The sequence below is a fragment of the Miniopterus natalensis genome, chromosome 2 (genome assembly GCF_054644295.1).
Source record: "Miniopterus natalensis isolate mMinNat1 chromosome 2, mMinNat1.hap1, whole genome shotgun sequence".
Lineage (NCBI taxonomy): Eukaryota > Metazoa > Chordata > Mammalia > Chiroptera > Miniopteridae > Miniopterus > Miniopterus natalensis.
In genome coordinates, this window is record NC_142082.1 from 111,294,669 (window position 1) to 111,320,436 (window position 25,768).

The 25,768-nt window shown below is 34.2% G+C and overlaps 1 protein-coding gene across 1 annotated transcript in view; it reads left to right on the forward strand.

Annotated features, from left to right (window-relative positions):
• DCN (decorin) overlaps positions 1–25,251 on the forward strand; it is a 39,269-nt gene extending 14,018 nt beyond the window's left edge. The window contains exons 3-8 of the mRNA XM_016215268.2: positions 3,451–3,563; positions 9,619–9,832; positions 10,617–10,730; positions 15,886–15,979; positions 19,154–19,292; positions 24,508–25,251. Coding sequence (XP_016070754.1) covers positions 3,451–3,563; positions 9,619–9,832; positions 10,617–10,730; positions 15,886–15,979; positions 19,154–19,292; positions 24,508–24,702 — 869 coding nt within the window. The 3' untranslated portion in view covers positions 24,703–25,251. The remainder of the gene's footprint in view (positions 1–3,450; positions 3,564–9,618; positions 9,833–10,616; positions 10,731–15,885; positions 15,980–19,153; positions 19,293–24,507) is intronic.
• Positions 25,252–25,768: the final 517 nt, after the last annotated feature.

Sequence of the window (25,768 nt, forward strand, 5' to 3'; positions counted from 1 at the left end):
GGTAGTTCAAGTGTGGACTCATATCATCTTGGTCTTGGTCTTGGTCTATTTTAGCTATGAAGCATCTCGTATAAGCCATTTAACTTCATTAGGTGTTTCTTTTCTTACATATGGAAAGAGATTATTGGACTAGCTTAGAAGTTCCCTGATTTCTAGGACAAGTAAAGTTTTTTGAATGTTAAACAAGTTAATTTTTTATTGAAGTCTAAACCAAATCCAACAAAATAACAACTTGCCATCTGCTATTAGAATCATTATTTTTATAGAGGTTATATCTTAAATGAAGGCAGTGTGTGTGTGTGTGTACGTCTGTGTTGTGCGTGTGTGATAATTTATATTAAAACTAACCAAATTGCCCTCATTTTTTTTCCTCATTTTGATATAGACTGATAAGAACATCATAGAGTCTACCTGCTCAGCACTTGGGAACCATAGACTAGCTGATACTTAACAGTCCTCTTTCTGAGAACTCATAACTAGGATAATTTCCCCATTAATCTCTATCTATTGTTGTCCAACAAGCTAGTTAACACCCCAATGCTCTATCTTGCCCTTAAATGGGTCTGCTGTCAGAACAATTCTTGTTGGGGTATACATAGGTAAGACAGAAAAAGCATCCTGTTGGAAGCCAGCAGGTGTGTCTTCTGGCCTGCGTTTTGTCACTCCTAGCTACATGAGCTTGTTCATCTCATTAAACTTTTCTAAAAATCATCTTGAAAAATGAAATGATCATACTCCCCACTTATCTGACTGAATTGTTGTGAAGTCAATAAGATAACATTATTTTTATTTTTTATAAACTGTAAAAATACATAAAATTTTAATAATAAAATAATGATATGTGAAATCCCCCAAACAGATATGAATTTACTAGTATTTCAGAGAAGATTGTAGGAATATAATTTTGATCATTAAAATGACTTTTAAGAACTGAACTACAAAAATGACAATGCATAAAGATGTTTTTATGCAAAATCTTCAGAAAAAAAGTATTTAATTTACCCCAAGCATTTCCTGTTGTTATAAAATCTAGGATGACCACATAATTAAAATTGTCAGCCATCCAAATATATCACTTCTTTCTCTTCACATCTGAAATTTAGTAGTGCTTTTGCAGTGAACAAATGGTAAGAGAGCCAGTAGAATTTAAGCCCAACATGTGTGAAAATAAGCATAAGTGGAAATTAAGACTGACAAAGACGCTTATGAAGTAATGAGGAAATGTAGTCAGTAACTTCTTTTCAAATGAAAGGAAATGTGCCTTTTCTTGATTGGAGAACACTAATTATCAAAGATTTTGCAGACGTCTATCACTCCTAATTGCATAAAATCATCAAACTGGTATTTCTGAAAAGGGCACTGATCACAACATTGTGTAGTTGAATAACCCTCCTACAAGGTTCTGATGGTTGGTTTGCTGTTTCTCACTGAAAACACTATACTCTTGTTATTTCTCTGTGAACTGTTTCTGTGAGTTCTTGGAATCTAATTTATGCATGTTGAGAATCACCTATATTTTATTTTATTTTTAAACATTTATTTATTTTTTATTGAATTTGGGGGGGGACATTGGTTAATAAAATTATACAAATTTCAAGTCTATAATTCTACAGTACATCATCTGTATATTGTATTGTGTGTCACCACCCCAAGTCAAGCCTCCTTCCATCACCATTTATCCCCCTTTTCCCTTCTACCACATCCCCTCACCCTCTGGCAGTCACCACACTGTTGTCTGTGTCCATGAGTCTTTCTTTTCTTTTTTTTCTTTGCTTAATTCCTTAGTGCTTCTCACGCAGCCCCCAACACCCTCCCTTTTGACAGCTGTCAGTCTCTTCTCTGTATCCATGTGTCTGTGTCCGCTTTGTTTGCTAGTTTATTTTGTTCATTATATTTTATATTTATAAGTGAAATCTATGGTACTTGTCTTTCTCTGACTGGCTTATTTCACTCAGCGTAATATTCTACAGGTCCCTCCATGCTGTAGCACAAGGTGAAGGTGCCCGATCTCCTCTCACCTGCATTTTACTATTCACATTTAAAACAATTGTTGATCACTGAATTGTAAACTAAACTTTTTTTCAGAGCAGGTGATTTCAGATATATTTTCTGTAATTTCCATAGAAGACATAAAGATAAAATATGGCTACCATGGTAATTTACCAGTATGCACTTATGTAAGATTCAAAATTAGAAAGATATCTTCTTCCCAGCATAGCAGTTATTATAAACCCGGTTGCAACTTTTTTTTAAAACACTGAAAGCTGTACATTGAATTGTATTTTTCATGATGATGTGGACAATTTTTGTCTTGTTCCTGTTCTATCTCTTGGGCCTAATAAATTCACGGTGTCTAGGAGGTATTCAATAAAGCATTGTTGAATGAATGAAAGAATGGTCTTCAGTACTTCAAGTTTCAGATATGATGGAAAGGTTGAAAAACATTTCTGATTTGTTATACAATTTTAAAATACAGAAACGATCACATGAGCTTGAGTTAATAGAGTCTCAAATTTTGAGTAACATCTTTCATCAATATGAAACAAAGTCAATGTAATAAAGGCAAACAGATATATAATTTAATATTTTTTCCATTAACATTAAAAATGATGACTTATTTTTAAATGCAGTTCCTTTTGAATAAAAACAGTTCATCCTTATACATCTAGTTGAATAAATATGTTTTTAATACCATAAGAACATTTGTTTAGTTAATGTGCTTACATTTATAAACTAAAACCAATAACTCAGTTATTTAGACCAAAATTTAAAGTGCAAAAAGAGTGCTTCATATAATGAATTTTAGATAAGCTACACTAACAATTTAAATTTATTTTATTCTAATTAGCCACATATCCATCAGTCATAAAACATTAACTAAAATTGATATTGTGTTGGTATTCCAATTAAAATGAAAAGAACTCCCAAAAGTTTGGACAAATTTTAAAGTTGTTGATGCAACAATATGGTTGCGTGTTTATATAATTATACCTCTAAATGTAGATCTGTGACAGTGTTAGGTTTATCAAAAGGATCTTTACCTGATTGTTTGGCTAAAGCTCTTTACTGACACAATATTATGTAAAAGTTATGGATTTACAAATAACTAGCACTTAATACTTATCAAAAGAATAACTTTTTAAAAGAAGAACAATGAGGTATAATAATACACTGTGTACTAATTATTTGAGTACATTTTTACAAAATATTTTTTCTTTTATGAAGAAGAGTAATTACATAATAAAATAATGTATTCTGTTTACATTGGACTTGGTTGGAAAAGGTAAAGCAGATATTTTAAACTACAATTGATATAACGCCTAGCAGAAGTAAACATGGTACTTGTAAAACAATCATTGTAACAGTAATTTCTTGGTAAACACATCTTTTGTGATTCTGTAGTAATGTGTCATATTTTACTGACTGAACGCCGGTTAATTCCCATACTAGGTCTGGACAAAGTGCCAAAAGATCTTCCTCCCGACACTACGCTGCTGGACCTGCAAAATAACAAAATAACTGAAATCAAAGGTGGAGACTTTAAGAACCTCAAGAACCTTCATGTAAGAATTTTAAAAAATTTTTCACTTTAACAAGATCTGACTCAAAGTATTTTTCAAAACAAAACTTAGGTAGGGCCAAGAGTACTATATGGTAATAAACAAGCACCTAAGTGTTTATTCATCTCTCTTTCTAGGAGGTGATGAGGGAGCATATCATCACAATCATTAACCCCTAAAATCAGCCAAATTTTTCACATGTACTGCATATATACTTAGCATTTGCTTCTTAAGACTACATTAAATCTTAATCTCTCTCATGTTTCATGAATGAGTCTTTATCTTCCCAATTATATTGTACTTCAATAGTGGAACAAAATGGACTGATCTCAGTTTTATTTTATTTCTTTGTTTCTTTTGTTTTCTTTTACTCATATTCTGAGGGGTGCAGATAATTTTGTAAATCCCCACAAATTGGCACCAAGAGAAAAAGTATTAATCATTTATATTTTATTTAGTAAATATAAATTCATCTTTAAATATATATATATTTGAAGCTATATACATATATATAGCTTTGTATTTTGGATTATGCACACTGCATTCTTATCTGTATCTTTGTTTCTATTATGATTTTCACTTCCCTCTACCCTAGTATATGGCAACACATCTAGTCTACCAGTCAGGATTCCAGCAGAAAAGAGGTGGTATTCTCAAAAGCATTTCACAGAGGAGACTTTACTAAAGAGATTATTTGCAAAGGGGTGTGGAAACCAACAAGGTCTAAAGGAACTAGGGCATCCCAAAGCCTTAAGAAAGGTGGGGAGCTATAGCCCTATCTTCTGATTTCCTACCAGTGTCGTCTGCGGTTGAACCTAACTGGAGGCCAGAGGACAAAGACATCTGGGTGATGAAGTCACCAGAGGTCAGGCTCCGAGGACATAGGGAAGAGTCAAAAAGCACAAAGAATGAATAGAACTGTATTTGGGAGAGGGTGCATTGAAAATGAGAAATTACCAACCTAATCAGAGAGGTTTAAGCCTTGCTAAGATAGACTTTTGTAAGAGTAAATGCACTGTCTGTTCACATAGGGTGTCAGAATCCCCATAAAATTTGATATGGGCTTTAATTGGCCTTTGAATACCTGAAGAACGATCATCATGAGGATAAAGAGTCTGGAAATCATGCCTACAGGACAACTGATGGAGATGTGGAGATCTAAATTGCATGCAAAAAGGTCATGAGTGATGTATTTGAAGGACCATACTGGGAAGAGAAATTGAATTTTCTTGCTTCAACTACAAGATGACAGAATTGTCCTATGGACAATTGAGTGGAATTTCAGGGATGCAGAATTTTGCTCAGCATTAAAAATACAATGTAAAGTGTTAGAATGTTCAAATAAGATAGAAGATTGCCTAATGATCAGTTACCTATTTGTGGAGGTAAATATAGAAATTCATTCTTAAAGTTGGGAATATAAACATAGAAAACTCTAATTTCACATTCATTTATTTATTTTTTAATTGTTGACACAGTTATAGATGTCCCCCATTTCCCGCCCCTTTACCCACCTCCACCCGCTCCCCCCCCCCCCCAATCCTGGCCATCACCACACTATTGCCTGTGTCCATGGACTAAGATATATGTTCTTTGGCTAAACTCTTCACCTTCTTTTATCCAGTTCCCACCTCCCTCTCCCCTTCAGTCTGTTCCGTGTATCCATGCCTTTGGTTCTATTTTGTTCATTAGTTTATTTTGTTCATTATATTCCACATATAATTGGGGTCATATGGTATTTGTCTTTCTCTGCCTGGCTTATTTTACTTAGCATAATAATCTCCAGGTCCCTGATGCTGTCCCAAAGGGTAAGAGCTCCTTCTTTTCTTACGGCCACATAGTATTTCAGTGTAAATGCACCAGAGCGTTTTTATTCATCTTCTAATGGACACTTATTTCTTTAACTGTTATAAAAAATAATTGGGTTGTATAGTAAGAATAGGCAATATAGAGTAAAATATAAACATAAAAATAAATTATCTGGCTGTTATATATTAGAATGAAAAATACATGTTCAGGGGAAATAATGTAATTTAAAGTAAAATAAACTGATCATAATATGCCATAGAGTTCATATAATGAAGACAAGATGTAGTTATCAACTTTGTGACAGCCAAGATGAGGAAAGGAATAAACATTTATCTATTAGGAGAAAATGTTCCAGTATTTTAAAAGGAAGCAAAGCTTTTTTTTCTTAAGATTTTAAGATTCTCCATGAAACAGTTGATTAGAACAATAGCACATATAAAGTTGTGTAGTCAATCTATTGTAGTGTTCAACATTATAAGTATAATCTGCTATCAGTAGTGAATGTTATGAGCACCCAGTGAGAAAAAAATCACAGACCATCTCATATCAGGTTTTACCAGTTAGTGTTTTGAGAAAATATGGAATAAAGAGGTCTTAGGATATAAGCAGAATTTTGAAAAGAAGAAAGGGGATTTTTCTGTGCAAGAGGAAAGGAAGCGTAGAAGAAAATAAGAAGCAGGCAAATAAAGATAGAAACTAGCTGGTGTGAAAGATTCAAGCTCCAAAATAGTGGAGGATCAGGCTTGAGCTGGAGCTCCCCAGGCAGGGTCGGGGCCCCTGGTCCGCTGGCGGGTTGCAGGGCCTGGCCCATCGCCCCTCCGCGTCCAGTTCATGGTTTCACCGGGAGTGAGCGGCCGCGCCACCGAGGCTTGCCAGCGGCTGTTGAATTTGTCATTGGAATGATAAGAGAGGGAATAATGACAATTGAATATTACTAGTTTCAAGAAACTAAAATATTTCAAAAAACTTTATTTTCATAAGTGTACCCTAAAGCTACTTTTTTTAAGGAAGGCAAATTCCCTGTCTCTGAGCCTTACTTCCTGTGTGTTTAAGTATAATCTGAATAATTGGTTGAAACTCCTCATATCCTTAAATAAAAGATACCAAGTTTCTGCGATGTTCTCATTAACTCTGGCATTTGTAATAATGTGACCTTTCTTTTCCACATCTCCTTCTAAGTGGAGGATGTTTTTAGGCAATTATCCTCTTGGCAGCCTCTCTACTTCAAAGCGTACCTTGGAAGAAGAAAGAGAGGGTTTGTTAGAGCTTAAACCGTTCCGAGGATGTTAAACAGCTGCTCTGCTCTTACTCTTTCATTCATTTTCATTTCTATCCTTGTTATTATGCAAATAAACATTATAATTTCAGCCAGGAAAGCCACACTTGAATGAGAAGGAAGGAGAGAAATGAAAATTTAGAAAGGATTAAAATAAAAAAGGATTTAACAGAAAAATACCCCCTGTTTCCTCAATAATTTGATCAATTCATAGCTCTCTGGTTCTTTGAGTGGTGCATGTTGTATAAGAGTAGTTTTGTACTTATATGTAGTAGAAACTCTACAAACTTATTATATAAAATAATAAAAAATTGAGTATTATAATGCCGATATTCAATATATTTTTAAATTGAAGTTTAAAAAATATAGTAAGGCAATTTTTAAAATTAAAAATCTTCAAAGATTGAATAATAAAAAACACTTGTTTAGCAATTACTATTTAGTAGACATTGTTGCTAACACCTTATATGCATTAACCTATTTAATTCTTATAAATAGGTTTTTTATGAGGTCGATACTCTTGATATCCCTCATACAGATGAGGCCTCTCAGGCACAGAGAAGTTGAGTTACTTGCTCATATTCACACAGCAAATAAGACCCAAAGCTTGAGATCTAAACTCAGGAGCAGTCTAACTTGAATCTGTGCACTAATAATTCCCTATAAACTTAATATCCACCATACAATTCCTTAAAACAACACCTGATATAGTGTAAGCCTTACATGAGTGGCTTTGGAGAAAACTGTACATACGAATTCAGATTTCCATATTTTTCCCTTCCGTTTTACTGAAATATATCTGACCTATAGTATAAGTTTAAGGTGTATACCATAAAGAATTGACTTACACATATTGCAGAATGACTACCACAATAAGATTTGTTAACATCCCTCATCTCATATAGATATTAATTTTTTTCATTATGAAAAATTTTAGGATTTACTCTCTTAGCAACTTTTAAATATACTATAGTGTTAACTATAGTCATCATGTTGTACATTACCAGTTCATCCCTAGTAGCTATTTATCTTCTAACTGAAAGTTTGTATCTTTTTATCATTTCCTTGGATGAAGGTGGTGAAAATACTTTTACTCCTACTTCTACCCTATTTCTGTTGCTTGTCACCTTTTTCGTCACCCCTCCCTACCCCCCAAGCTAGGTCACTGTTTTCTTTAGTTACCAATGAAGTAGGTTGTCCTGATTTCTGAGTCTGGGTTTCAATTTTAGATTAAATGGCACTCAAGGCATTTCTTACCCCCAAGCAACACATTCTCTTCTAATTCAACTTCTCTAGGCCTCTTAGCTGACCTCCTGAAGAACACCTGGGGTTCACCTTTGACCTTTTCTCTTGTAGCTGTGTAATTAGTCAGATTTTCCCCATCTCAACATTTTGCCATTGCCTGTTACTTTATAGCTACACTTTCTTAAAAACATATCCCTCTGTATGGAACTAACATTAACCATCTTTAGCAATACTGTATATACACAAATAACTTTTTCACATGTGGATCTGTTTTAGATAATGTTTTAATTTATATAGTCCTTAAAATTTTAATTTATGACCAAAATTTTCAGTTTTATTTTTCAAATTTGTTTCATCCTGAAACCAGAGATGCTTTTCACTGGACTAAAACTTTCAACTAACAGTAATACTTGAAAGGCACTTTGTAAAGAAGCAGTCTATGTATACATTGTCATTTTTAATCTTCATAACAGCCCCCCTGGGTGCTATTATTCCCACTTTACTGAAGAAATAATTGGGGACAAATGCCACACTGTCCCCAAAATTTAGCAGCAGTTATTGCTACAGCATACTAACAGGTAGAGGCATTATCTAGTTATTATCTAGTCAAAGAAGTAATATTTTGTTACCTGAAATAGGTAATACCTCATCAGGTTGAATCTTCATAATAAGTTTGAACATTTAACATGAAATAAAACAGATTTTCAAACCACGTTTAATGCAATTAATGATATCAAACTTTCAGAATTTTCTTCCACAGATTGCAATTGAGGATCTCCTTTGCATTTAAAATTAAGCATCTGCCATTTTAAGTGTCTTTCATTTACTTATTTAAAATTTTATTTTGTTTTTCCCATCACATTTTATCCCCTCTCTGCCCTCTACCACCTCCACCTATCTCCCTCCAGCCCTGCAATCACCACACTGTTGTCCACGTCCAAGTCCTCTCAATCTTTCTCTAGCTCTCGCTTATACTGATTTCCTGGACATTTTGCTTGTTAATGTAAATTTTTTATGACTTATAAACCCTTACAAGTTTTTGAACTTTCTATAATATTCATTAGAATTTCTTAGGATTTTGTTTTAATCACCGATGAATATTTTATGATGAGATAAAAATTATGTTATTTGTTTTAACTAGTCAAATAATGTGAACTACATGAGGATGTACATGGTTTAATTAGCCAGCTGTTAGTATAAGAAAATATTCTTGCATTTCTGAAAATGAAAGTTACCGCTTTTCTGTTGCTCTAGTTTCCTTTTTGTCCCTCTGTATTTTCATGTATGCATAAAAGTGTACTACAACTGAAAATGCAAGTTTCTTAAAACTTTATAAAGTGATTCTGTTAAATAGGGTTAGTTGATAAAGAGACTTAAAATAATAAGAACAGTGTGGTTCTTAGACATACAGATCTTTGGAAGAAAATGAGACAGTTCAAAAATAGGTTTGGCGATAGCTATAGGTATTGCAACAATGAATGAGAAATAATTTCCTATATTAGGAGAACTCAGAAACAAAAATTTTAAAAGTTGCCAAAAATATTAATATGCTGGGACAGATAAAACCTTTATATAAAAAGGGCAAGAAAATAGAAGAATATCTTTCTTGCAACTTTGCAGGCTTCTCTGCTAGTTCCATGAATGGAATGAATGGACTACGCACTTGTTTTATATATGTGCCGAAGGTTTTGGAATTAAGAAAAGGTTGTTTTTGTTCCTTACCTACAGACATTGATTCTTGTCAACAACGAAATTAGCAAAATCGACGCTGGAGCATTTGCACCTTTGGTGAAATTGGAACGACTCTATCTGTCCAAGAATCAGCTGAAGGAATTGCCAGAAAAAATGCCCAAAACTCTTCAGGAGCTTCGTGCCCATGAGAACCAGATCACCAAAGTGCGAAAATCTGTGTTCAATGGACTGAACGAGATGATCGTCATAGGTACAGATATTCTTATAACTCTAAGACCAGGATTCAGGGTTCACCCTAAGAGATTTCAAGTAAACGTTAGCTGCAGGAAGGTTTTTAGCTGGAAATTACATGTCTTAAACCTGTAAGAATGGCAGGAGCAAGGCCAGAAGAAATGGGATTTTGAATCTGTGCCTTAGGAATCTGAGAATGTAGGGAAAGCTCTAGAACTGAAGTTTCCCTATTGCATGTTCAAGATGCAGGGTGCAATTAAGTAGTGCTTAATCAGAGATATTTAGGGATCCATTTCATTGTGGGGACTAGTTTTATTCTGAACACCTATAAATTATTTGTTTTAAAATATGTGTTCTAATGTTTTGCATTATGCATGGCAAAAATTATAATTTTATAATTGGCTTACAAAATGTTAGATTCAGATTGTTTAACAACATTTTATTGTATTTTAAGAAAGTAATAGCCCTATAATAAGTGCAATTTGTAAATACTTGCTTTTGTTGATTTCTGGGCAAAACTGTGTATGAACCTTAAATAATTTTGTTGTTTTTGTTTTTGTTACTATTACTCTTTCACAAATATTGGCTTTTTTTGTTGTTGCTATTTGTTTGTTTTAGTAAGAGTTATTTTTACCCCTTTTTACTATCCCTTTGAGGAACATTGCTTTAATTTCTCTTTTGTTTTTCAGTCAAGATATTATTGAACCACATTTCTGTTAAACTCCATGTTGAAACAGACACTATTCTGACTTGTAATATCCTAAAACTGTCCTCTAAAAGCTCTGCACTTAATGCATTTGCAGAACTGGGCACCAACCCACTGAAGAGCTTAGGGATTGAGAACGGAGCCTTCCAGGGAATGAAGAAGCTCTCCTACATCCGCATTGCTGACACCAATATAACCTCCATCCCTCAAGGTGACAGAAAATTCTCCAAAGCAGTTTGAAAATCTAAATCTAAAGGTGTTGACACTTAAAAGAGATTGTTTGGAAAATGTGAATGGTGACTCATGTGACCAACTTTATTTCTAGTAAATTCTCTACCTCTGGAAGTGTTTCTACTGAGCCTGGCTCACCATTGAGCCATCTAGGCTCCTTGTGGAAATGGCCAGACTCTTTCACCTATAAAGTCTCTTATAAGATGTAACTCAATGCACAGTGACTTTATATAGTAGGATTGTGATTTCACAAAGAAAAAACTAGTTATTTTAAGAAATAGAATGCCTTAGCAGTACTTTGTTTAAAAAGAAAGAGAAGAAGAGAGAAAGGTACATGGAAGTACCTCTGAAATTGAGCCAATTTTTACGAGTCTCTAATCCCATAGTGAATTTCTTCCCTTCTGAGGATTTTCCATTTATTACTCTCTGAGTAAGAGGATTCACAGGGACCATACTCTTATTTTAATAGAGGCAGTCATGTGTTATAAAGAGTGTGAATTTTGGAGGCTGCTTTTTTTACTTCAAATTGTCATTAATTGGCTCTGGGACCTTGAACCAGTTCTTAAAAACTGCCTAAATTTCTTTATTTATTTGTGACATGAAAATAATATTAGTATCTACCTCGTTGGGTTATTTTAAAATTAAACAAATAATTAGAGGAATATCTGGCATATAGATAAGCAGTGGATTAATATTACCTTCTGTTGTTAATTAAAAAGATTTTGGACACTCATTTTGCTTAGACAAAGTTCCAAACACAAGATACAAGACAGTGAATAGCACACACTACCTGCCTGCAAGGCGCTGATCGCCGGGAGCAAAGCCAGATGGTTAAACAGCAGGCCCCGCACAGTCACGGGGGGAACTCACTGCGTGAAGGGCCACCCAGGAGAGCGGCATACGTCACTCTTTGTGAATCAGAAAACGCATCAAATCACCAAAAATAAGTTTCTCTAACTGTCACGTTTTCCCTGTCTTAGGTTCTTCAGTCTCACAAAAACCACTCTCTGTTCTCGAATTTTCCTTTCAATCTGGCCCTTCTCGTTTTCTGGTGTCTTATTCTTGGACTGGGTAGAAAATGTAGCTATTTGCACACAGAAAACAATGACCTTTTACTGCGCTTCCATAGGAACTTCAACTCTTGAGAATACGTATTCCATAGAATTGTTTCTTCCCACCCCTTTGCCCTCTCCATAGTCTTCTTGCTACAGAGGATGTTTTTGGCTTATAATAGCAACTACTGGTGTAGATGGATGGACACAGACAGATCCATAGACAGAGAAGGGAGATTGATTTACAGTTCATACAGCACATTCATGTTGAGTCTCTGACCTGTTGCATGTATCAAGTGATCTTCTTTATCCCCAATGCAGGGGTTATGTACATTATATACATATAAAATATATATATTTTTTATTTTTTTATTTTTGTTCAAAATATTACAGATGTCCCTTTTTCTCCCCAATGACCCAATCCACCCCAAATATATTTTATTTATATTACTATTTTTATGTACTTTGTTATATTTTATGATATGTAAAGTTACCTATCTTTGTCTATATCTATCTATATCTATTATCTATGTCTATCCATCTAGCTAATCTATCTATCTATCTATCTATCTATCTATCTATCTATCTATCTATCTATCTATCTATCTATCATCTATCTATCTATATCTATCATCATCTCTTGCCTAAAGCCTTAGAGCTGTAGAAGGTGAAGTAAAGTAGTTGGAATTTAAGGTCCAGGTCTTCCCACTACATGCCGCCACATGGCCTGCGTTCAGAACAATCTTTGATTTTGCTGTCCTTAATGCATCTTCCTAAATATCCCTCAGTGACACATTTCATCACTTAGTTGTCTGTTTTTCTGTACTTTCTTATGTCTTTTCCCTCTCCTAGGTACTCTTTTCTCATCTCACTTTTATTTACTAAACATTAATATTAAATATTAAAATTATAGTAATTAAATTTTATTCAGCACTTGACCAAATGCCTTTCATAGGTTCTGTTATTTGTGCCAAATGCTTTTCATGGATCCTGTTATATGAATTTCAAAACAATCTCTGTAAAGAATATTATTACACCTGTTTTATAAATGAGGAAAATGAGGCTTAAAGAAAAGTAAATTGTGACCAAAGTCTTGGAGCTAGGAGGTGGCCAAGCCGGGACTGACAAAGCCAATGTTTGACCATTCACTTCACTGCTATGCTACACCCTCCAATGCATATTTATACATATCTAATATCTAATATCTAATATGTGAGTCTACCTTTCTTGGGCTAGACCCTTCTAGCTGAACATCAGCAACCTTCAGAGAGTCTTCATCTCTAAGTGTTATCTTCCACCACTGATGGAAACAGGCAGTGGAATGGCGTGGAGAGATTATAAATTCACTCTTAGGTTAGAGCAGCCTGAGTGAGAAGCCGGACTCAGCCTTTTAGTTACTCTCTGACTTTAGCCTAATTATTTCACATATCTAAAACCTCCGTTTTGTTATCTATAAAGTGAAGATATTAATGGCATCTTTCTTTGAGAATATTTGTGAGGATTAATAGATATAAGCCTTGTAATGCACACACATAGTATTTGGTCCAAAATAAGCTGTCAATATGTTTTATCTCTTTTTAAATTTTTTTTTACCTTTATTGTTGAAAGTATTACAGATGTCCCCCTTTTCCCCCATTGATCCCCTCCACCCCGCATCCACCCCACCCCCAGGCCTTTCCCATACCAATGTCTGTGTCCATGGGTTATGCTTACAAACATACAAGTTCTTTGATTAATCTCTCCCCACCCACCCACCCCTGCCTTCCCACTGAGGTCCCTCAGTCTGTTCCAAAATAAACTGATGAACAAAATAGATCCAGAGACATAGGAGCATGTTTTATCTTAATATAAAAACAGAAAAGAAAAGAGATAAAGTAACTATACTTTAGGTTCTTTGGCTAAATGCTACAGTGCCAAAGGATGATGATGTTCTTTATAAACTTGACTCTATCCTGTGCAAAGTTTTCTTCCACAATCAAACTTCCGCCTGGCTACAACTTTCCTTTTGGGAAACTAATGTTCCCAAAGGGAGACAATTAGAAACTTTGTAAGAATGACAGATGTGATGATAACTTGGTGTTCTGGAAACACAGCATTTTAAATACATCTTGTCATGGTAATAGGAAGAAAATATATGCATTCATTGCTTTTTATATACTTACTTGTTTTACTCATAGAAATAGTTTAAAAATCCTCACGTATTTATTCTGTGGAGATTCAAGTCATTGAAATCCCTTATTCCAAGAGTGACTGTGATTTCCTGATACTTATTCATGAGAATAATGCAATTGTGGTTTCATTTCCTTCAGTTAAGAGCATGTTATTTTAACTCTTTCTGGCCATAGGGAACTTATTACATTCCCTACTTAGTAGCTAGATAACCTACAACATTTGTAACTGTATATCTCTGTTTCTTCATCTATGAAATGGGACAAATGAAAAATAACTTAAATATTGAAAAAATTAAACGAGCTAAGTTAGCAAAAGTGCCAATTTCAGTGTTTGGCACAAAACAGGCATTCAGTAAGTAAAACCTTTCCTCAGCATCTCCCACATAAATAGAGAAACTAACAGTCATTTTCAAATCAAATATGGACTACATTTTTACATTAAATAGACAACCTTGACAGAACTCAGTGGGATGCAATGAAAATTTTAGACCAATCATAACATGTGATTTTCCATTTCTGTTCTTAATGGACAGATAACCAACACTTTCTGCTAAGCAGATGTTAGTTCTACATGCAGCCAATTTGCAGTTTTCTTTGTAGTTGTTGCTGTTATTGTAAGTGGAACAATATGCTGTTTAAAAACTTGTATAAAAACGTAATACCTCCTCAGATGTCAGGAGGAAATGAAAATAAAATATTAAACTTTTATATTTATATTACATTTTTAGAATTCCTAGCCATTCAAGAAGTAATGTCCAGAGGTTTCGTGGATACTTTGGATTTAAAATGATTTCTCCACGTGCTCTACATATGGCAGATCACTTGGTTACAGGCCTTTGCACCCCACTCTTATATAGAAACAGTCTTGATTTTAAAAGTCCAAGGAAACTTTAAGTCTTTCTATACACCCATGTACAGAGGCTTTTGATATTTTTATGGAAAGGGTGATTAAGACTAAGAATAGTATATCAATGTTAGTTTTTTTAAAAAATATGATTTTACTGCCCGGCCAGGCGTGGCTCAGCGGTTGAGCATCGACCTAGGATCCAAGCAATCAGGGTTCGATTCCCGGTCAGGGCACATGCCTGGGTTGCAGGCTCGATCAATGACTCTCTCATCATTGATGTTTCTATCTCTCTCTCTCCCTCTCCTTTCCTCTCTCTGAAATTAATAAAGATATGTTTAAAAAATAAATAAATAAAAATATATATGATTTTACCGATTTTTAGAGAGGAAAGGAAAGGGGGAGAGAGAGAGAAAGATCAATGTGAGAAAGAAACATTAAACATTGATCGCTGTCGCCTGTATGCACCACAACTGGGGGCTGAACCCGAAACCTAGGCATGTGCCCTGACTGGAAATCGAACCGGAGACCCTTTGGTGCACAGGATGACGCTCAGCCAACTAAGCCACACCAGCCAGGGCATCAATGTTAGTTGTTAATGATGATCATTAATGAAATAACTAGTTAACTTATATAGTATATAATCTCTTTACTACAGTTCAACTGTTCAGCTCTTCATTGTAGAGTTATTATCTTTTGTCAACGGCATGGTTACCCCATTAACAAAGTGTAAGAACTTAATGAGATTCAAGGTCTCACTGCAGTTCTGCAATTGTGCCCTAACAACTCCTGGGGGGGTGGAATCTACTACATGCTAAGCACAGTCTATGTGTCTGTTAAATTCAATCTAGGAGGAAAGTAAAAATGTCTCACCCTACTTTCAAGGTCATATATTATTATCAAAGGGATGAAGGAAAATGATTAAAAGCAAAACTAATAAACAAGACAAAAAGCAAATAGTTTGTACTGTATATCTTTTAGAAAATGGCATATGGGTCCTCATTACGTCTTTCTACATTCTTGTAATGATGTTCACATGCTAATTTAACATTTGTATTTGTATTCCAGGTCTCCCTCCTTCCCTTACTGAATTACATCTGGATGGCAACAAAATCACCAGAGTCGATGCAGCTAGCCTGAAAGGACTGAATAATTTGGCTAAGTAATAATATTCTTTCATGACATTCTGTCAGTGAAATGGCTATGTGTATTAGTGCCTACATGCTTAGAATTAGAAACATGATTGATTTTTTTACTGCACCACATTTTTTAAATTTTCACCCAAAGATATGTTTTTATTGATTATGGTTAGAGAGACAGAAAGGGAGAGAGAGAGAGAGAGAGAGAAATGTGAATTGGTTGCCTCCCATGTGCACCTGCACCAGGGATGGAACCCACAACTTAGGTATGTACCCTGACCAGGAATTGAACCCACAACGTTTTGGTGTACAGGACCACACTCCAGCCAACTGATCCACCTTGCCAGGGCTGGACCACTTGTTTTGTTGTTGTTTATAACAACCTCAGACTTCAGCTAGCCTAATTATTTCTTTAAAAAAACACACTAATGAAATAGTATACTTACTGTAACCACCAAGATCAACCTCTTATTTTATGAATACCCTATTGTTGTTAGATTAAGATATAACTTATTAGAAGGCATTTAATTAAATCAGTATGTTCATTCAATATGTTCTAACTTAGTTGCTTTGAAGTTTGAGTAAATTATAACGCAGTGTCCAGAATTTAAAAATGCATTAAAATGAAAACTACCAGGACATAGAAATATTGGGCATCCTACACCACATTATAGAGTTAGAATAGTTATGATGATATTCTCAAATTCTTATTCTGAAAAGTTTAAATTATCTCTGGACATTTAATGTAGTATAAATTTTTTTTTAAAAAATGTGTAGCTCTTCTTCAGTGTCTTGCTTTCTAAGCTAACTTCAATCTTGCTATATTTACGATCTGGTTAAGTAATAAAAAGAGGAGAGTTCTGGCAAACTCTTTCAGTTGTCTTCAAGGAACACTCTGTTCTTGAGCCACACTATTGCTGAATGTTTTTACAGAGAAGCATGGTGTTATTCCAAATTGGCTCACTCTTCCTTTTGTAGATAAATTACATGGTAGATAAATAAAAATGAAATATTCAGTTCGTCTTGGAGAAATACCTACTACCAGATGGGTAGATAATGCAGCTTTTCCCATTCTGTGGATATTTCTCAATGACCCAGTGGATGGTAAAGGCTGAAGATGAGCCCATGCAGATGACAATCCCTACAAAATATTACCCTGGTGTGTCTCAAATGCTAAGAAATCCTCTATCTAAAGCTATTATAATTTCAGCTTCTTTTCTTTCTTTTTTTAAAATATATCTTTACTGATTTCAGATCAATAAAGGAGAGGGGGAGAGAGAGGGATAGAAACATCAATGATGAGAGTCGTCATTGATCGGCTGCCTCCTACAAGCCCCTGACTGGGGATCAAGCCCACAACCCGGGCATGTGCCCTGACTGGGAATTGAACTGTGATCTCCTGGATCCTAGGTCGATGTTCAACTGTAATTTCAGCTTCTAATGTAGAAAATATTTTTCAAAATAGTAGTATGTATCACCCACTTTCTTTGTTAATTCGATCCCTCTAGCTGCAGAAAAATGCTTATTGTGCAGAACTGTCTTTAGGACAGCTATTATTATTATTGGATCTTTATTTGGAGGAGTAATAGAGATAAGAATTAACAATGGTCTAATGTTCTAAATATGGTAAACCATTCAAGGCATAATATTTGTGCCTTTTTAGTACACAATTTATTTCATACTGAAAATGGTATGGACATTTTGAGGTTCTGCACTTTAACATTAACATCATATGCTTTGTATCAAATAGAAAGAAGCATAAAGAGCTAATAAGCTTTGAAAAGGCCAATAGAAGAGAGAATTTCTGTTTTAATGGATTTGAATTCCATTCATTAAATTAGAGCAGATGTCCTCATTGGCCAAGGAAACTTTTCTAACTCTTAAATTTATCAAACACATTTCTTTTTGGAATCAAGTCCAGAAAAAATGTGTCTATTAAACTATAAAATCCTTGTTTCTTGAACCATGTGCCCTCTGCCCTCACAAGCCTAGGATAATGTCTTGAACATATTAAGTTATTGAATATATCAGTAAATTATTTAAAAATCGAAATTTCCTTGGATAAATTATGAGGAATATTATATCTTAAGAAATATGTTATTCCCAAATGGGTATGGGACATAGAGTGTTGTAAGAAATAGGAGGCATGATTCTGAAATAAAAAAAGGAGAGGCCAGAAACAAGAGATGAGTGCTGAAGACTAAGGGAGAACCAAAAGACTCTGAGCCAAGATGCCAGGTTAAGAATCTATAGCTAAAATAAACCAACTCTGCTCTTCATTGAGTTATTTCAAATACCAAATCATGATTAAAATTGGGAGACTTTGGTTACCTAAGCCAGCATCTAAATCTTAAAAAGTCTCAAAAGTCAGAGCTAGCTGAAGGCAAACAGAAACCATCCTATAAAACGTGCCCAAGTCTCCTTCACTGGGTTAGAAGAAATCCAATAGATTCTTCCTCTTTTTCTCCCTTGAAGGTTTCTGACTCTCTTCCAATATCTTCTTGTCTCATCCCTAGAGATCTAGGTCAGAGACCAGGGTCAGAAATCAGGGATGTTGGCACCAGGTATATCCCAACAGTAACAGATGGTCATTGATGAATTTTTTCAAATTAGTACAAGATGCTAACTATGGTAACCTTTCTGGAAGGTAGGTTTATTGACCCATAGAACCTTGTACCTTCTATTTCCAACAAATAAATGTGTGTGGTGAATATACAATTGCTTAATTTTCAAAGTAACCAAAATGATAACCATATTCCTTTTATTTTTCTCCCAAATGAATTCACTACATTCGTTATATGTAAAAATCAACTCAACAGCTATTCATTGACCATTTCAAGCTCTGTGTTAGTACTGAATGTGCCACAAGACAATCACTTCTCAAGGAAAGACACACAAGTACAGAGTCCCTTGAGTTTTACAAGAAGGTGACAGCAAGAAACTTGCTTTATGAGCATTTACTAGAGGTACCGATTCAGTCTGCTACTGTCAGAGGAATTTTAAAGAAGGTAACTCTAGGATGAAATCTTAAGAACTGGTGGGCTTTGTCCAAGTTCACCAGGTTTGGGAAAAAAGCACTCTAGGCAGAGGTAAGAGTGAGTGCAAAAATGTCCTTTTCTCATGACTTAGTTAATCACATGCTTGTGAGAAGACATCCATGTGTGGGGTAAGCCCTTGTCTTCTCTTTTCTGTTGCAGGTTGGGGCTAAGCTTCAACAACATCTCTACGGTTGACAATGGCTCTCTGGCCAATACTCCCCATCTGAGAGAACTTCACTTGAATAACAACAACCTTCTCAAAGTGCCTGGTGGGCTGGCCGAACATAAGTACATCCAGGTAATGCAGTGTCACTAACTATTGTGAATGACATCTAGGGAGCAAACCCTCTTTACTGGGAAGCTAGGAGGTAGGAAGCTCTGCTGAGAAATTTTGCAGAGAGATATTTTTAATGCTTCCACATAAATAGTCATTCTAGTTTTATAAAATGTAAGTTTAAATGATCCATTTTAAAAAAAATTAGTGCTATTGCCTTGAACTTACTATAATGCTTGCTTCCAGAATATAATATTTCTATGAGGCAGGGTAATCTCAAGTCACAGATTAGTGTAATAAATACATACTGGTTGGAAAAGATGACATAATCTGTGATGCATAGATATGAAATAAATTGCAGTTTTGACTTTTAGCTTCAGCAAATGTCATACAGGTCAAAAGAGAATGTTTATCTAGCCGTGCGGCTAAACTAACTTTATATAAATCATCAAGTTATAAATCATCAAGTTATAATCCTTCTAATCAGAAGGATTAGAAGATATGATTCAGTGATCCACTGTGGAAATAGAGCTTTGCAGTCTATAAATCTATAAATGAAGACATACTTGTTAGTTTAAATAGTGATAATAATTTCATATATAAGAATATAAGACTTCCATTGTTACTTTGAGGAACTAAAACAAACTTGTTATTTAAATTATATAGTTTTTAAAAATCAGTAATGTGGTCATCTATAGATTTTACATATTTGCTTATTTTATCTAAATCTCCAGCTTTTTAAAGTTCATATTGAAATTGGTTCAGAGAATTAATAGGCACTTAGTGCAGCCACCATGATTCAGAAACTATTCCTTGACACCAGCACTATGTTATAGGTAAAACCATTTTATAAAGTTGCCCTTTTGGTAATCTAGTATCTCAACCTTATTGCTTGGGGTTCAAGGTAGTTTTATATTTTACTCTGCTCTCAACAGTATCAATAAGTTACTGGTATTTTTATTAAGTTGTGACAAAAACTCCAAATTAAATTGATATATCACAGTTTTCATTATTTTATGCTAATTCTTTTTCATTGTATCTTGGGTGATGGTAGAGAAGTGAGTAAACAAGTTTTAAGCCACAAGTAAAACCAGGTCTCTTAGGAGACCAGATAAGAATAGCTATCATTGTTGCTGTTAAGATTTTACTTGGTGGTGGATTTTGTTCTGTTTTTGTTTGTTTGCCTGTTTTTGTTTTTAGGTCTCAGTATAATCATTTTCACCTTCTTGATTGCTATTTTTCAAATGTTAGTCTGAACACATTATTGAGTTCATAAAATCAGTTTCATGGATTCTTTAGAAACATTTATGACATATGATAGGATGGGATGGGATGGGATGGGATGGAATAGAATAGAATAAATTTAATATAAAAGAAAAAATCACTGTAATGCTAAGTATTTTTAAAATTTGTTTCATATGCACAGATTTATATATACTAAAGCTCAATATATAATGTGTTTCATATTGTGGATCACAGAGAAAAAATATAAAACATTCTAGTTTGAAGTCTTTGTTGAATATCAGCAAAGTGTTTATTGAATATCCTTAACTGTAAGTGTCCCGCATACAGAAGGGCCTCACTCATGGTTTTCCATATCTAGTTGGCTCTCCATGAACTCGTTTTACCTCTCTTTCTACAAGCCCAAGGGATTTCACCTAACCTGCTTCGTTTTCTATAAATATATAGTTCAATTATTTTAAGCAAAATTATATAGTTGTTCAACATCACCACAATCTAGTTTCAGAACTTTTCTGTTACCCTCAAAATATTCTCTTATTAATTTCTTATCAGTTCTCAATCTCATCTTCAGACACAGGAAATCATTAATCTTCTTTCTCCTTCTGTAGATTTGCCTTTTATGGACATTTTATATAAATGTAATCATAACAATGTGTGGCTTTTGTGTCTGGCTTTTTTAAAATGTATCATAATGATTTTAGGACATCCACATCATAGCATTTTTTAGAAGTTCATTCATGTTTATTGGTAAAGAGCATTCCATTATATGGATATGCCACATTTTGTTTGCTAGTAGTACACTGTAATGGCAAAGCTCACTGGTTGCCTCCTGCAGTGGCCAGGTGCTCTAACCCCTGAACTATAGAGCCAAAGGAAGATGAGACATTTCCTTTATTTGGCTGTGGCAGGCCAAACGTACAAGATGGACAAACCCACACTCTCTTCTGGTGGTGGCCAGCCGGGCATACACGGGGGACAAACCCACCCAGGGAGAACAGACCACAAACCCACACCTCTAAAAGTCCTAGGCCAGTCTTATAGGACCCAAGACAATAGTGGCTCTCAGCCAACGGGTCAGACATTAACCAACTAACAGGGCATCTGTTTTGACCATGCTATATCATGTTTACGTAACTGCGGCCTTCTGCTGTGAGAAGGTGGCAAGAAAGTCTAAGTGTGTTCACTTTCCCTATAACACTTTCTGATCACTGTAGCTTTTGACTATTTTGAAATTGGGGTAAAGGTCCTCTAACTTTGTTCTTAATTTTCAAAACTTTTTTGGCTATTCTTCTTTCTTTGCATTTCCATGTAATTTCAGAATCAACTTGTTCATTTCTGCTAAAATAGCCTGTTAGGACTTTGATAGGAATTGTGTTGAATCTTTAGATCAATTAAGGGAGACTTTTTATCATGATAATATTGACTCCTCCAATTAACAATAATGTAATACCTCTCTATTTTATCTTCTTCAATTTTTCACAAAAATGTTTTGTCATTTTTAGGATATAAGTGTTATAATTATTTTATTAAATTCATTCTTAATTTTTAAAATTTTGTTGTGAATGAATTGTTACATTAATTTTATTTTGAATTGCTTGTTGCCAGTATAATTCAAATTCAACAAAAATTCAATTGGTTTTTGTTTATTGATCTTCTATCCTAGTACTGTTTAAAATTGTTTTTAGTTGCAGCTAGTTTTTATGTATTCCTTTGGACATTCTATATTCAGGATCATGTAATTTGTAAATAAAGGCAGTTTTAATTATTCTTTTTTATCTAAATTCATTTAATTTCTTTTTCTTCCTTCATTGCAATGGATAGAATCACTAGTTGAATTGAAGTGTTGAAATTAGACATCTTTGCCTTGTTTCCTAGTTTAAGAGGGAATTGAACAATCAATTAAATCAATTTTACATTTCTGAGACAAATAGTGCTTCACCTTGGCCATGATGTATGATTCTTTTAAATCTTGTGAGATACAGTTTTCTAACAGGTTGTTAAAATTTTTTGTCTATATTTATATGAGATATTTGATTATAGTTTTCTTGTGATGATTTTTGTCTGGCTTTAGTATTAGAAAATATTGACTTCACAGAATGAGTTGGGAATCTAATTTTCTTTTTACATAGGCTAATACTTGTTTTATGTCTTGATGTTTTCTCTAAGTTTCAATATTAGCCATAAACTCTCACCAACACCTCTCTTCTTTCTTGCTAATCACTGCTAGGAAATAGAGAGTGGTAAATAACAATACAAATTTTTCACAATTTGAGAATCATAAAATAAAAATAATCACAAGTATTGTTTTGATTTTAATATTCCTTGTTCCTCTTTCTGTATGAGATCTATCATTTTCCTTATAAACCTTCACTTAAACAAGGCCCTTTTCACCAGTAAGTGAGTGTGAGTGTTGTGATAGGTGGAACAGTATTTCAAGTCAATTATTTTAAGGGAGCACTTCATAAGTTTTACAGCTTGCTTCAGAAATTGTTGCCTTAACATTATATTTTTGCCTTGGTCGTATGGTTGTATGGTCATTTATTGCTCTTCAGAATTCACATCTACAATAATGGAAGTAAAAAACTCATTTCTAAAGTCCTTTTAGTAAGTCTTATATTTGGTTTCCCCAAGGAAATGTATGAACAAATCACCATTATCTTAAACATAATCATAAATACATTTCAGAAAAAATGTTTTGATGAACTATAACATTATATTCATAGAATATAATTTGTAAATATAATACATTTTTGTTAAAACTTTCTAGGTATATTTATTCCAAATGCTGTAACACTCAAGTGTTTCTTAGAGCTTGTGATTCCTTATTTTGATTTCAATACTATATAACATCTTTTTCTTTACTACATATTACCTCCTCATTTTATAAAATTTCATTGAAAGGTCTACCATTTGTCTATGCCCTGAAAATATACTATTCCATGTAGACACAATTTATGAAATAACCATGAATCCATTCATTTATTCATTCAACATATATTTACATATTGAACTCCTGTTCTAGTAGATAGTATAGATACAATCTTGAACAAAACAGGAAAGGTTTTCCTCCCAATGGAACTTTTATTCTACAGGAGGACAACAGACAAAAAACAAATAAAAATAGAATATACTATATAGTGATAACTGCTATAAAGAAAAATAAAGAATTGTAATTGGGACAGAGTATGGCAGAATGGGATGTTTGAGGAGGATGTTTCTGCTAAGGAGAAATGAATTACATGAGGAAGCAAGCCTGGAAGACATCTTAGAGAAGGTTATCCCAGGTGGAGGAAACTGTGTGCCCACATGAGGAGGAACCAGGCTTCGTATATTAGCAGAGAAGCAAGAAGGCCAGGGAGGTTGGAATGAGCCTTGAGGGAGATGAGGTCAGAGCAGAAGGATGTTGGAACATGTAGGATCTGGAGGCCAATGTGAGAACTTTGGACTGTATTCTGCATGACATGGGAAGCAAGTGGAATATTGAGACAAAGAAGATATAACTTGGCTTAGTTTTATAAATAATTGCTTCGTGAACTGAAAACAAGAAAAGAAAAGGAAAGAATAGACTTTACAAAGGCAGAAGAGAAAGCAGGAAGAACAAGCAGGGCAGCTTCAATAATACAGAAGACGGTGGCAGCTTTAGGGAAGGATTTGGGAGTAGACGGGGAGAACTGGGTTATATGTATATTTTAAAGTTTGAGCTGGCAAGATTTGTTGATGGTTGGGCAGAGAGTAGAAGAGAAAGGGAGGGGCAATGATAATGACACTATTTTTAGCTGGAGCATCTGAAGACCTTGAAGTGCCATATTCCGAAATGAGGAGACTAAGGAAGGTTACAGCAAGTTTTAAAGCAAAGAGAGAAATCAAAATTTGGTTTGAGAAGTATTACAGTATTTAAACTAAAGGATGAAAATACTGAAAAAGAATAAGATATTTATACAAGAAGCCTCAATATATTCAGAGGAAAATAACTATTTTCCATTGTTTTATGTTGCAGGTTGTCTACCTTCATAACAATAATATCTCTGCAGTTGGGACTAATGACTTCTGCCCACCTGGATTCAACACCAAAAAGGCTTCTTATTCAGGAGTGAGCCTTTTCAGCAACCCAGTTCAGTACTGGGAAATTCAGCCAGCCACCTTCCGATGTATGTATGTGCGCTCTGCCATTCAGCTCGGAAACTACAAGTAACTCCCAAGAAAGCCCTCATTTTTATAACCTGGCCAAACCCCATTAATGCCATTGCTCAAAGAAGGAAAAAAAGAAAATGAAAGCTAGATACTGAAATCCTTAACTGGAATGTGGATATTTTCCCCACATGACTTATTATGCATAAAGCCAAATATGCAGTTTAAATAATTGCCTACAATAAAAAAAAAAATGTTTTGCCTGCCATTTCGGAATCCTTTTTTGAAGCTTTCTGTTGATGTTAACTGATCTATTGCAGGTATTCTTATTTCACTAAATGTAAAATTTGGAGAAAATATGTATGTCCAAAATTTAGTAAAGCTTTTCTTTTTTTAAGTTTAAGGAATTAAATTTAAAAAGTATCAATCTTCTGTAGCTCATAGGATGGTTAGTACTTTGACATAAAGTCAAAACTCAAACTCTAGCTTTGTATTAATCCCTATTGTTACTGGAAAAGCCTCATTTGAATATGTAAATTCAGTATAGGCTATGTAAAATTTTTACTGTCATTATTTTGAAAAAAAATAAATTCACAAGTTCACATTCAAAATATTACTATTGTATAAAAGTGTAATTGTAAACCATCCCTAAGCTAACTTCCTGAAGAGTAGACATTACTTTCTTGATACAAACAGCACATTGTTTCAAGTCCTTAGATATTTCTTCTGCTCCTGTCCTTTAGCATTTGTGTATTATAACTTACATCATCTATATTCAATGTTAAGCGATAAAACACAAAATTGACTTTTGTTGATTGGTCTAGAAAACTGATATTTTATAATTCCTACGATCTAAGTCAGTTTTAAAGCTATCAGGTATATAATTAGGCTGCTCACCTGAACATTTCTATAATTACTAGATGTATTAGAAATATTTATGGCATTTAGTTAAGCTTTCCTTCAACTTTAGAATGTTTTCTCCAGGATTTAGAAACAATTATCAAAGCAGACTATTCAACAAGCCTGGGAATGGGATGATTTACCAAGAGTAAATATTTATCAAAAAGTGTATTTATGCCATCAACATCTAATAAGTAAACATGGAAAGACAGTTTGTTTCTTCTACAAAG